The sequence below is a fragment of the Oryzias melastigma genome, linkage group LG10 (genome assembly GCF_002922805.2).
Source record: "Oryzias melastigma strain HK-1 linkage group LG10, ASM292280v2, whole genome shotgun sequence".
In the NCBI taxonomy this organism is placed as follows: Eukaryota; Metazoa; Chordata; class Actinopteri; order Beloniformes; family Adrianichthyidae; genus Oryzias; species Oryzias melastigma.
In genome coordinates this window covers 5,901,515-5,913,766 of record NC_050521.1, presented here as the reverse complement: position 1 = coordinate 5,913,766, position 12,252 = coordinate 5,901,515, and the positions used below count along the sequence as shown (strand labels likewise).

Genomic DNA, 12,252 nt, shown 5'->3' with positions numbered 1-12,252 from the left:
CCAGTATAAAGGAAGACAGAACTATATTTAAAGTTCCCAAGTCTTGACCTGCTGACAGAAACCACTTTGTTGATGACTTTGTCTTGAATTGCCTGTCCAGGACTTTTTGCCGTTCAGACCCTAATGGAAACACTCAGATTGGTCTTAGATGCATGACTTGGTTGGTCATAGACATTATGATGACATCTGATTCACTGTAAGACTTGATTTGGATCAATTACCCAAACTTTATATTTTTATGCCGCAGTCACAACTACCCTTACGCCTGGTTCACACTGGTTTTGTTTTTTCACACCCAAAACCCTGCCCTACGCCCTGCTCCAAAGTGGACCCACTATGTTGATCTGTGAGGGTGTGTCTCTTTTTAGTGTTTCTGTTGTGAATGTATGCTTATTTTCATCTCTACAGAGTGTTTAGATACAAAAACATGATTGCATTTGTCAATCACGGTGTTTTATTGTGAAAAATTGGATATATTTTGAAAATAAACTGGATTTTCTCATGTGTCTTGATGTTACTTCCTGCCACAATTGATGCGGATCGCTCGCGGGTCGCACACAAAATAGACCAGACGCCGAAACGATCCGCTGCATGCCACGAGCCTTCCGCGGAGGACCACGGCTCTCTGTACCTTGTGTGAACCACATCAAGGGTGCCAAATGGAAGCGGGCTCCGTTCCGTGCCGCTTCTGCATCCAGTGTGAACCAGGCATTACTGGTAGATAAGGGCTGTCTGTTGAAGTGCTGTAGTAACATCCAATCTTTTTTTCTTTAGCCCCAAAGATATGGAGCTAAATCGGGACCAATATTATTTGAAACCGAAATAAAATATTTTGAAAAAAATATTTTTTGGCCAAAAAAAAAGAATCTAATATATCTGTCTAAAATGATGACTTATAGATTTTAATGTTTTTAACCAACTTTGTTAAGAGAAAAATATCAAGAAGTCTCTGTAAAATACTTTTATTTTTTCTAATAGGGTTGCTTAGAAAGCACGATTGTGAAATTGTGCATATGTTTTATTGTCTGCATTGTTTCCTTTGAGAGTCAATGTGCAGTTCTCTGAATGACGTTAAGTGGCATGCATCTGGTTATGTGCATTGATGAATCTAAACCTCTTTGAAGCAACCTAAACATGGCACTCTGTCCCGTCTGATCCCGTAAGACGTTGCATGGTGTTTGAAGTTTGTACTTGAAAGGCCTGATTTGAATACTGTGGATTCCACAGCAACTCTGCAAACAGTGATTACAGACTGATTAATGAGCACACACACAATTACTGAAAAACTGTGCTTACATATGCCTGCTTTTCAGGATGCACACACGTTGAGTGTTCGTGTATGTATATATAACTAGAACAAATACTTTGAAGAGGTGCATGTTTATTAAAGGGTTAACTCTTAATGTGTTTTTTTCCTGCAGTGTCTGCTGAGATCTTGAAGGGAAGTTTGACCTCCATGGAACGCCACATCCAGAGACTGGAGAGCGACATTGAAAACTTCCCAAAAACAGATGACGAGCAAGATAAGTTTGTGGAAAAGATGTCCATATCCTTTTTGCTCCAGTCATGTCCACAGCTTGCACAGGCTTTTGCTTTATTAGTTTTGCCACACTAATGCGTTAAAGCTTTATTCTATTTTGTCAATTGCAATGGCAAACATGTATGCTGTTTGTGTTTCGAGTGGCAGTGGTAAGCAGTTGCAGTCACATGGTACAATAGGTGGCACCCTGGGGAACTCGGGGAATGGATCTTGCTGCCTTGCTGTGAAATGTTGATCAGATCTCCCTCTTCACTCCTGCCTGTGTCCCAAGAGCAAAATCACGCTCTTGGCTATTTTTTACTGCATTGTGCCATGGCTGACTGTCCCCTTGGGGGACTCTAATAGGGGCTCCAGCCCCTCACACCATTTTATCGCCTAGCCCTGATTTTATCTCCTGACCGGTCACACAAGTAGCCATCTTTTCTCCTGGCACTTCTCCTGTTTTGATAACAGAGGGCTTCACTTAAACCCAGGATCTCTGCTCCAAAATTGAATTAGTCATGTCCCTTCCTGTTTCTTTAATGTAATCTTGGAGGGAGGTCAACTCTGACTCTATAAGTGGCATTGGTGTTGAGAATTGGGTTAACCGTCAACACCCTAGGGTTCATATGGAATTTGAGAAAAGCGCTAAAAGAAATGCTCTGTCATTTTTTTTCAGTTCTTCGAAAATTATGTTTGGATTTAACTGACAAAGCAAAGTAAGTCTCCCCAAAGTAGGGATTGATTCTCTGGCTCTTTGAAGAACTAGAGGGCAAAAGGAAATGAAGAAATGTAGATGCTGTCCTGCACACTTTTGCTGTGAGTTAGTCCTCTCTAGAAGACTGTGGCAGTGACCCGAAACACCCAAACTCCTCCTTTCCTGTCCTATACAATGAAGTGTTAATGACTGGATGGATGCCCACTAACTTCAGTAGATTTCTAATGGCTCATGTTGTCACCTATTTTTTATTGTCAGTCTGGATTATGCAATAATTTGAGGGTTGGTGGTTCAATTTCAATGAATCATTTAAATCATTGATTGATTAGGAAATATAAAGAAAAGAGTGATCCACATAAATATGCAGTCTTCCAAAGAAGGCTAACTACTGTTGAATATTTGGGGATGGCGATGCCTATTTTATGCCCATTTCAATTTTTGGATACATACAAATTATGTGAAAAAGTCCTTACCATTGAATGAATACAAATTTGAGGACTCTTTGGCAAAACTTTTGGACATTACTGATATATAAGTGTGTCTATCTATGAAAGTGTATTTTCCCCTTAGCCCACTTGTATAAAATTTGTCACTCAAAACATTTTTCCACCACTTTAAACCTCCAAAGACATCAGATGTTTAGCTTTTCGTGAGCATCACAATGAAACAGATTTACATTCATATGGAGTAAACACAGAGATTGGAAGAAAAGAAAAGCACAAACTGCTTGGTTTACTTGGCTTTCTGCTACAAACGTTTGCAGTGAGCTTTGGTGTTTGGCTTCCGAGTGTTGAAACAATGACAGCGTCAAATATGGTGCTGTATTTTTGGGTTGACAGTTTCATTGCTACACGCAAGATAGGAGAGTTAAGGCAACTCTACCTTTCTTAAACCTTATCCTGGGATTAAAGGAGGGAGAAACAATGTTGGCTCTTTGAAGCATGACAGATGGGAGAACAAGCACAGCTAAAAGTCATGCATTTGATGCTTGAGCAACCCTGAAAAAGTTAAATGGAGCTCTGTTGTCTTGACTGTCGTTTCCTGTGATGAATGAGTCAGTCTTTACATGAAAGTGTGTGGTGGTGGGGGTTGCATTTCATAGAAATAGAGGGAAGAATCATAACTTGAAGTTCAACTATACTGTACATGAATGAGTCTTGTCACATTTCTTTAGTTTCAGTCACTTCCTTTACTGCAATTCAAACAATATTTTCCTAAGATCCACTTTTATTTGCCATTTAGCATCTATTTTTTTAACTTGTTAATACAAATAATGTTAACACATTTGTTATTATCTAATTGTAGCTCTACGCATGTGTTTTAGATGAAAACCTTTAATGACAAACGGAGGAAAGACTTTACAGAATTGCTTCATTTGACTTTATTTAGCCATCTTTTCTCCTTCCATTACTGTAATATATGCAAATGACTGAATGGGGGGTTGGCCCATCAGTTTAGTGGGCTCTATCTGTCACAAATAATGGGGGCCCACAAAGGCTGTAGAGTTGAGGCACAGGCCCCCAGAGAGCCTTATTTCACCAAAGAGGCTATTTGCTATCACTTTCACAATCACTAACTGTGCCTCCCTCACACACACGAAAACACCCCCCCCCCACACACACACACTTGTATGCTCACTTACAGACAGAATTATAGAAGTGCTGCAGGAAATGATGAAATGGAACAGAGTGGGACTCTGCATGCTGGAATACTGATGTAGTGAGGTGGCTTGATAAGGACCCCTCTCTGAGCTGTGTCATTGTATTAGGTTAATGACCCAACCAAAAATTGAGATATTCTGCTTAACCTTTTATTTTACTTGATGCCTTACTGGGAGCATGTCGTTTCCCCCCCCTAATTCTCATACTGATTCAGAATGAAGCAGTATGTTGCTGCTTTGCTAAAGGTTATTCTAGTTTTATTATAGTTCATTATCTTTGAATATTTTAATTTAATACTAAATATAGTAAAAACTGCATCATTCTTAAGAGTTTGTCTGTTATGATCTGCAACCAAGTAAAAAGTTTAATTTACTTTGATCTATTTGTAAGAATTGTTATGAACCACTTTGACTATACTGATATTCACAGACTAACATCTGACTGAAGATGAACTGTTGTTTTTAACCAATTCTTTTTTAGACATCACCATGCATGACACTTCAGTGCAGCTTTAAACCTTCAAATTTTCTTAGTCTGTGGAATTTTGTGCTTCCTGATGAAGATTCTCCCAGCAGTGGCAATGAGTGACTTCAGTCCAGTATGAATACCCGAGAACATTGTATAGAGGTTTCAAAAAATTAGAAAAAAAGTTATCCCAATACATTTTCTGCTTTAATCACTTTATAAATGAAGTACATTTTCAATAACATGAAAAAGTATTTAAAAAATCTTTATTTACTATATTTTCTACACTAAAAGCCACACTTTAAGGTGACTGACGGACACATTTCTGACTCTTTTTTTTCCTGCTTAATCCACCTTATAGTTGGGTGCATGCTGTATATTACATAAGTTATAAAAAGATCATTCATTGATTGTGCAATTTATAGTCCGATGTGGCCTATAGTGTAAAAAATACAGTAAATAAATAGAAAAGGTGCACTGTCCACTGTCTATGTGCTGATTTGTAAATTCCCTTTCCAGTAAATGTACATTTCATTGTGGTTTTTATTTGTTTGTTTTTCTAATTTTCCAAACAAACCACAAGTTACTGGTGCCATTTTGATCTGTATTTTTTCAACTCAAATGTATTTATGTGGCACCTCAATTTGACCAGTGTCAAACAAGGTACTGTACATTAAAAGTTTGAAAAATTAAAAACAACATCTAAAAGTTTAAAACAAAACAAGATAAAATAGTATTAATAGTATATTAAAACAAAAGAAGATTAAATAGTTTAAATAGTATAAAGTATAATAATAAAAATAGTATAAATAAGAAAATAAAAACACAAAATAAAAGTAAGGCAAAAAACTGAAAACACAGCAGAGTATCATGCTGTGACAAAAACATTTTTATAATAAAATATACTTACTTATAAATTATTGCTGACCATATGCATTAGCAGTAGGAAAGGGAATGAAGATATGAATATTATTACTGATATTATTCAATAGAAATTGCCTTTACATCCAGTGCTCATTATTCAGTACAGTTTGTGTTTTTAGTGTTTGTTTGAAGTTGTTTGTATAATAATATCATTTTTATCTTTCTAAAATTTGTTTTTTTCTCTGCTTCAAGCTAGAGTTTTGCCAATGCAATGTTCTTGGTAATTATTTTGTGGTAACAATCTCTTACCACAAAGAAACATAGAAGGAAACCAGCTAATCGTTCTCGTTCCTCGACTATCATCCCTTAAAATGAATTCATCTAACTCCTCACCCCACTGATCTCTCTGACAAAATTCACAATTTAGCTTTTTTTTCTGTATTTTGGGCCTTTTTTAAAACAAATATTTATACACACAGTTCATCTTTGCCAGCGCTGAACTTGAAAAGGTAAAAAGTTACAAAGGAAATACAAGTCTTCATTAAAACGCTTGGCATAATTATTCTGAACGCAAGTCAACATCTTCCATCAGCAAACAGCTCATGGCAACAGTAACACCACACATGTTAACGCAATGACATATCATGTGTCGCTGACATCCAAAGCTGTGCCTCACAGACAGAACATTACATCACATTTGGCAACAATACTCACAACACATATTCAGCTTGAGTGTATTAGATAAAACATCTCAAAGATATATAAAAACATCAAGCTGTAAGTAGTGAAAAAGTCTGCATGTTCCAGTCTGATATTTGTTATTGGATGACTGCCATGATCAAACAAAGGAGATTGAATTCTGTCGACATAACATGTTACTTGAAGAATTTGATAACTTGAACAATCAAATAGTGATAGAATATTTGGTCTACATGTGAACAAGCTCATTTACTCCCTTTAGTTTGCCTCAGCTGTTTGGTCCACTGGACAGTTAGTAAAGCATTACACTGAAGAGAACTGCATGAAAATGAATTTCCCAAAGACTAAAGACCCACTTTTGTTTGTGTGATCCACAACAAGGTTTAGGTGAGCATACACAACTGGATAAATGAAGCAAACGTCCTAGAAAACAAAATGTAGAGGTTTAAACCTTTATAATAAACAGATGCATAAAGAACATTAAGACACATTTGATAACTAAACCAGATTAGCATTAAATTATGAAGCATACTGTTACAATAAAAACCTAACCTTAGTATGAAATGTAAAATCAGAAAATAGAAAAATGAAAAATCTCAAGATGGAATTTCGTGTGGAAATATTCTTGCAAAGAAAAGTCTTCTTTATGTTGCTGTTTTAGTTCATTAAATTTGTACGTGTTCATTTATGCATAGCTCTTTAGGGTACTGTAACAGCTGAATGAGGTTAAGTTGTGGAGCAGACTGAAGCTTAGTCATGCAATACTTCAATACTTCTCCAATCATACTGTGGTAGACTCAACTTCATGACAAGTATTGTTTTAGTGCAAAAACAGTTTTAGCACAAATTATGTTTTTTTAGGATTAACCCCTGACTATTTAGGAGAAGTGGACAGAGCGAGTGTGATGTCACCCATAGAAAATTTGTTACTTCTGGTTCTAACAAAATAAAATCGATTCAGTCGGCATTTTTCTGCGATATGACTGTTGCTCTGTTGGAACCAGAAACCTTCAGTAGGCGTTAGTTATTCCATGTCAGTGGATGCAGTGAATGAAGACATGAAGGTGGCTGGTGTTAGAGTGGAGGGTGCCGAAGACAGGCTTAGATGGAGGAAACTGATTCGCTGAAGGGAAAAGCCGAAAGGAAAAGAAGAAGAGTCTGAGTCTACATTTTTATGGCAACCACTCTCTCCACTCTGGAGTGAGCTTGTTAGAAGACCACACCCCTTCCACTGAAGGTGGCCTCGTAGAATCTGTGAATCAAATACTTTGATTGATCAATATGAGACCTTATTGAGCGATCTGATTGGTCAGTTTGTAACCTAAAAATTGTGTGCTACAGTAAAATTATTGTGAAAAAAAGATTAGAACTATCAAGAACATGTCAAAAAGGTAGCAGAGCAAGAATCTAATTCTGGCGAATGACTAACTTATAGTTGTTTATTTCTCAGTAGAAATCTGTAGGATTTTGGCATTTTGAGACTTTTTGTTTGAAACATCAGGGAGGGAGGGGTCACTCAGTCAATAGGAGTAACGTAACATTTTCTTTGACATATTAAGACATTCCTTAAGAATTCCTAACCATAAACTCAAGTTTTTAAGCAACGCTTCATATTTTACTCATTTACTTTGCAAACTACTGAGTTTTGTAATGAGCCTCATTTCTTTTGGTTTCACCCAACTTTCCCCACACTGTCAGTTTTGAGCACCAGCTTTCCTCCCTCCCACACAGGGTTAGGTCACACTTATTTTTACCTGCTCCGGGGACATGTTTTAATGCCCCCTTCGTGGCTTAGAAATTGGCAGAGACATTTACACAGGTACTACCTTTTTGTTGTTCCAGATTCTTCACCCTGATTTAGCTTGCTCTTCAAAGAAAGAAGTTCACAGCAGAGTGTTTATAGATGGCCCTTGTCAAACAGCTAGAGTGTAGACCGCTGGCTTCAGGGGATGTTTGTGTACAGTGCTAGCAATCTTTTGTGTCAGCACCAAGCACTGCAGGTCAAATAAAAAGACCCTTAGTGAAGCTAGTGAAGAAGCCTCCCAAGTTATTCATTTATGCATTCATTTCTTTAAGCTGTGATACGCAGACACTTACTGCCCCTTGATCCATGAATGTTTTCTATCTCAATTGCCATCTTCCTGCAAGCTTCAAACTCCCACCACTATAGCACCAACTTCAACCAAGTGTGTTTTCTTCAATGCTATGATGCACTTTAAACTGTTTATCCAGTAAGCAAAACATAATTTATATATATATATGTATATGTATATATAATTTTAAATTTAATACAGATTAAATTTTAAAATACTTAAGTAACAGCTTAAGAGACAATTAATGTCAATTCAAAAAGGAAAATTTTGAAGAAAAAAATAAATTTTAAAAACAGTGTTCTCTTGATTATCTTGAGAGTTACGTCCTAAAAAAATAACCCATGATTGGGGGAATCCGCGAAGTAGGACTACAGATGTTTCAAGGCTGTAAAACCCCTCACTACACACTTGATACACTTTTTTTTCTCCTGTTTAAACTCTTAATGTTCAAACCTTCATAGAACAATAAGTCTGGTATTATAGAATGAAGATGAAGATCTGATCACCATCAAAAATGTATATACATTTGTCAAACTGGACACATTCTGTGCAAGAGACACGGCACAAAGGAGACTGACAGAGTCAACAGCCAATCAAGCTGCAGAACAAGCAGAAAAAAATGTAAATATAATAAGAAAAAAATACACACACAAAAAAGGAACAAGCTGACTCATAATCTATAAACAAAGTTCAGTTGACTACTTTTTTTTTTTTTTTAACCTACTACCCTGACAAAAATACAGTTTTTTTGTGAAATGATGCTAGTTTCTAGCAAAACCAAAAAATACGATTACATTTTATGTTACCACATTGATGTTATGTTGACTGGAATCTTACTTAAATATTATTAAACCACTCCCAGCTTTCCTTGGAGCTAAATTGAATCCACATGAGAGACAGATCAGCACTAAGTTCATTTCTCAAATATTTTAGTTTACTGCTTTTGTCAGGAGAACTAAGTTGCAATTGTCCTCCATTTCCTAACATCTTGCTGCCAGACAGTCCATTTCTGTGCCCCCGGGTCATGTGAGAGATTGTCCTAGAAGTTTGCCGGTCAATATCTTGTTAGGCTGTGACACTTGGCCCCATGTGGGAGTTCTGTTAACCAGTAGAGTGAGCTTGCAGACTGCAAGGACAGAATTCTCTAGAGGCCTGGCACAGGGGCAGAGCAGGTTCATCCAGGATGTACTCTAGATTCTTTTGCTTCTGGTTGAACAACAGTTGGACTTGACTGATAAGCCCTCCGTGACCCACCAGTCACGTAGTGCACCCTCTGGGATCTTCTATGTCCAGTAGGGATTCAGAAGTCTGACCCTTAGATATAAATCTGACTAGTTTTGTCACCTTTGTTTTAAAATCCTATGACTACACGTGTAAGTTTAACCCTACGCTGTAAGACATTTCCATCCCCCCTCTCAGTCTTCAATACATAGAAACTTTTCTGGTGATTGAAATCTTAAATGAGAAGTTTAAAATGGAATTTTCTTTAAAAAAAGCATATATATATATATATATATTTAAGTTTTCAAGAATTCAACTAGATGTCAAAACTGTTGGCCCCAAAGTGCATGGTTTTAATTATGCCTGATTGTCGTGGCTTGCATGAAAATCCATTAATGTCTGTAGAAAATAGAATGTCTTGAAGGTAGCACGTATTGCCTTTATATTTAGCATGCTTTATTTATCAGTTAATCTGCTTTATCTTGGTGTTTCCTTGTGTAGTTTAGCAGCTGTAAAGCTTTTCCACTATTGACCCAGGTCTCTGCTGATTATTTCTGCTCTGCTGAAAGTCAGGGTAGGGTCCCAGTGGCAGAGGTTCCAATCTGCACCTCATTACTTTCCCAAAAGGCCCAGGCTTAGTGCAGGGTAATAGACAGAGGCCCAGCTGCCCTCATTTGTCATGGGCTCCTGGGTCTGATGCAAAGCCCCCCCAGAGCACTTGTTGCTGGGCTCTAATCCTGCAGTAGACACCAGCCACGCTTCTCTGCTTAGCCATTCCCAGTCTGTGGCGTCATGGCTCATGATTTCACTTTCATTTGATGTTTAAATGAAAACCCTCTGACTCAGGTGAACAGTGTGCCCATTGTTGGCAAATCATTCTGTCAAATTCAAGTGGGGAGGGAACGTGACTGGAGTTACTCTGCAATTAAATAGGAGCAACAGAGATTTCACTGTTTTCACTCTTTGAATTCACAATGAATGATGGTTAAAGGGAGACTGCTTTAATGAAAAACACACACTGCAACAACTTCAGATATATGCTGCATGTTTCATATTATTGTGGAAGAACATTTTTATAGTATTTTTAAGGCCCTGCCACATTTGAGGGAACTTGACATCTTGTCGGTAATATATAAATAGATAAACTTTGTTTTTATTGCACAAACATGTCTCGAAATTGTTTCTGTAGGTGTATGTCTTAACTTTTGGTTTCAAAAGGTCAGGTCATAGGGGTCTGGAGGAAGTCTTTCTGGTCACTGGCAATAGAAAATGCTCATGTAATGAAACCTTTTTAGTTTAGCAAATAAAATATGGATTTATTTAGAATATGACCAATTTTGATCAGTACCTTAGATGGAATATAGGCTTTCTTCTGTACTGTTATGCAGACAACTTAATGATTTATGATTCATGTATGTGTTTTAGCCCTGTGGTTTCCCAAAAAGGAATTTTATAAAAAAATATTCTATGAAATAGCAATTTCTGTAGAAATCACAGCACTTGTTTTATGAAAGGTCCGTTTGCTGAATACGTCGATTAAAAGGGGGTTGGGGGAGGTTGGATAATCATCAATCAGTATTTATTGAAAAACGTTTTCATTAGGTTAAGGTCAGTCCTTATATTATTTTATTAATTATGCTCCAATCCACTCAGCGGTCTATATCCTTAAAGCTGCTGCTTTTAAAGCCACTATAGGCTCTCCCATCTGTTACAGCAGTCAGGCAGCCACATTTACAACAGACAAATGGGCCACATTTGAATGTTAGGTGTGCAACTTATCATTTATCATTTTGTCAGAGAAAGATGGCTAACCCCACATTGCCCCTAATTGCTTGATAAAAAGAAATGTTGAAGTTTGACAATTGCTATTCAAACTGCAAAAGGGGTTTGTCCCAAGCAAGTACACTTCATTCCTCACTATTGTACTTGAGAGATTTGTAAATCCTGCATGATTCAATAGCGTTCCCTAACCACCTTGCTGTGGACAGCATGAAGAGAAGTATTTTAATGGCCGTTTACGTCAAGCAGACGCTGTAGGGAGAGCAAAGTTGAGGGCCCCTACACTTCGTTAGCATTATGTAAATAGCCAACACGCCAGAGCTTGTAAGCACTTGAGATTCTGCCTATAATCACATGACTCATTAGCTGTTGCATGAGGTTCATTAGGTTACACGAGAGGTTAAACTTATGTGCATTATCTAACCGGTGTCTCATCCACCACATTCAGTGCCTTTTGTTGGCTTTATCTTAAAAAAATGGCAAGCAGTTTATCAGACACACTGAATAGGATGTAATCATTGACGTTAAACTGGTTAGGACTGTGCTGTTATGACCTTCATCCTTTGATCATCCTTTAATCTATTATAAAAGTATTACCAGTGGTTTTTAATTATGATTATGCAGTTTTTAGTCCAAAAAAAAAAAAAAACTGCAGCTTTCTTGGACATAGTTTCTGCAGAGTATCAGGAGCTAATTAGAAATTCACTTTTGAGTTGTGGGAGGGACCATTGGCAAGAAGTAAGCATGCCCACTTCCCATCATCCCTTTGTTTACACTCTCCCCCGCTAGCTTACAGCCCCTCAAAACCTCAACCTAACACTACCAATTCAACAAAAATGGCAAGCATTATTTGAGCCATCCAGCTGTGCAGTTTTGAGCCAAATACCAGCTTGGACAAGGAAAATGAAGACATACCTGGATCTATTTGTTTACTAGTGGATGCATCAGAATGGAGTGGAGCAGGGAGCTTGTGGCCAGCACATTTTGTTTCTGTTCCTGACTGACCACGATTTGTATTAATTAATAATCAGAAATTAAATTCTTAACTAATTTTTTCTTTATATGGTCTCCATCATGAGAGAAATGCGTATTGAACATGTAAAAACATCAAAATATGTCATTTTCATCAGTGTGTCTTTAAACACACTCAAACACAATACTAGACATGTTATGCAAGCATCAACAACTTACCTAATATAACAATCCTATGACTAAAGAAACAGCAACAAAATG

The 12,252-nt window shown here is 37.3% G+C and overlaps 1 protein-coding gene across 6 annotated transcripts in view; it reads left to right on the top strand.

Annotated features, from left to right (window-relative positions):
- diaph2 (diaphanous-related formin 2) overlaps window positions 1–12,252 on the top strand; it is a 406,507-nt gene that overhangs the window by 277,069 nt on the left and 117,186 nt on the right. For all 6 annotated transcript variants that reach the window (XM_024283228.2, XM_036214087.1, XM_036214089.1 and 3 more), the window contains one exon: window positions 1,422–1,546. In XM_024283228.2, the coding sequence (XP_024138996.1) occupies window positions 1,422–1,546 (125 nt within the window). The remainder of the gene's footprint in view (window positions 1–1,421; window positions 1,547–12,252) is intronic.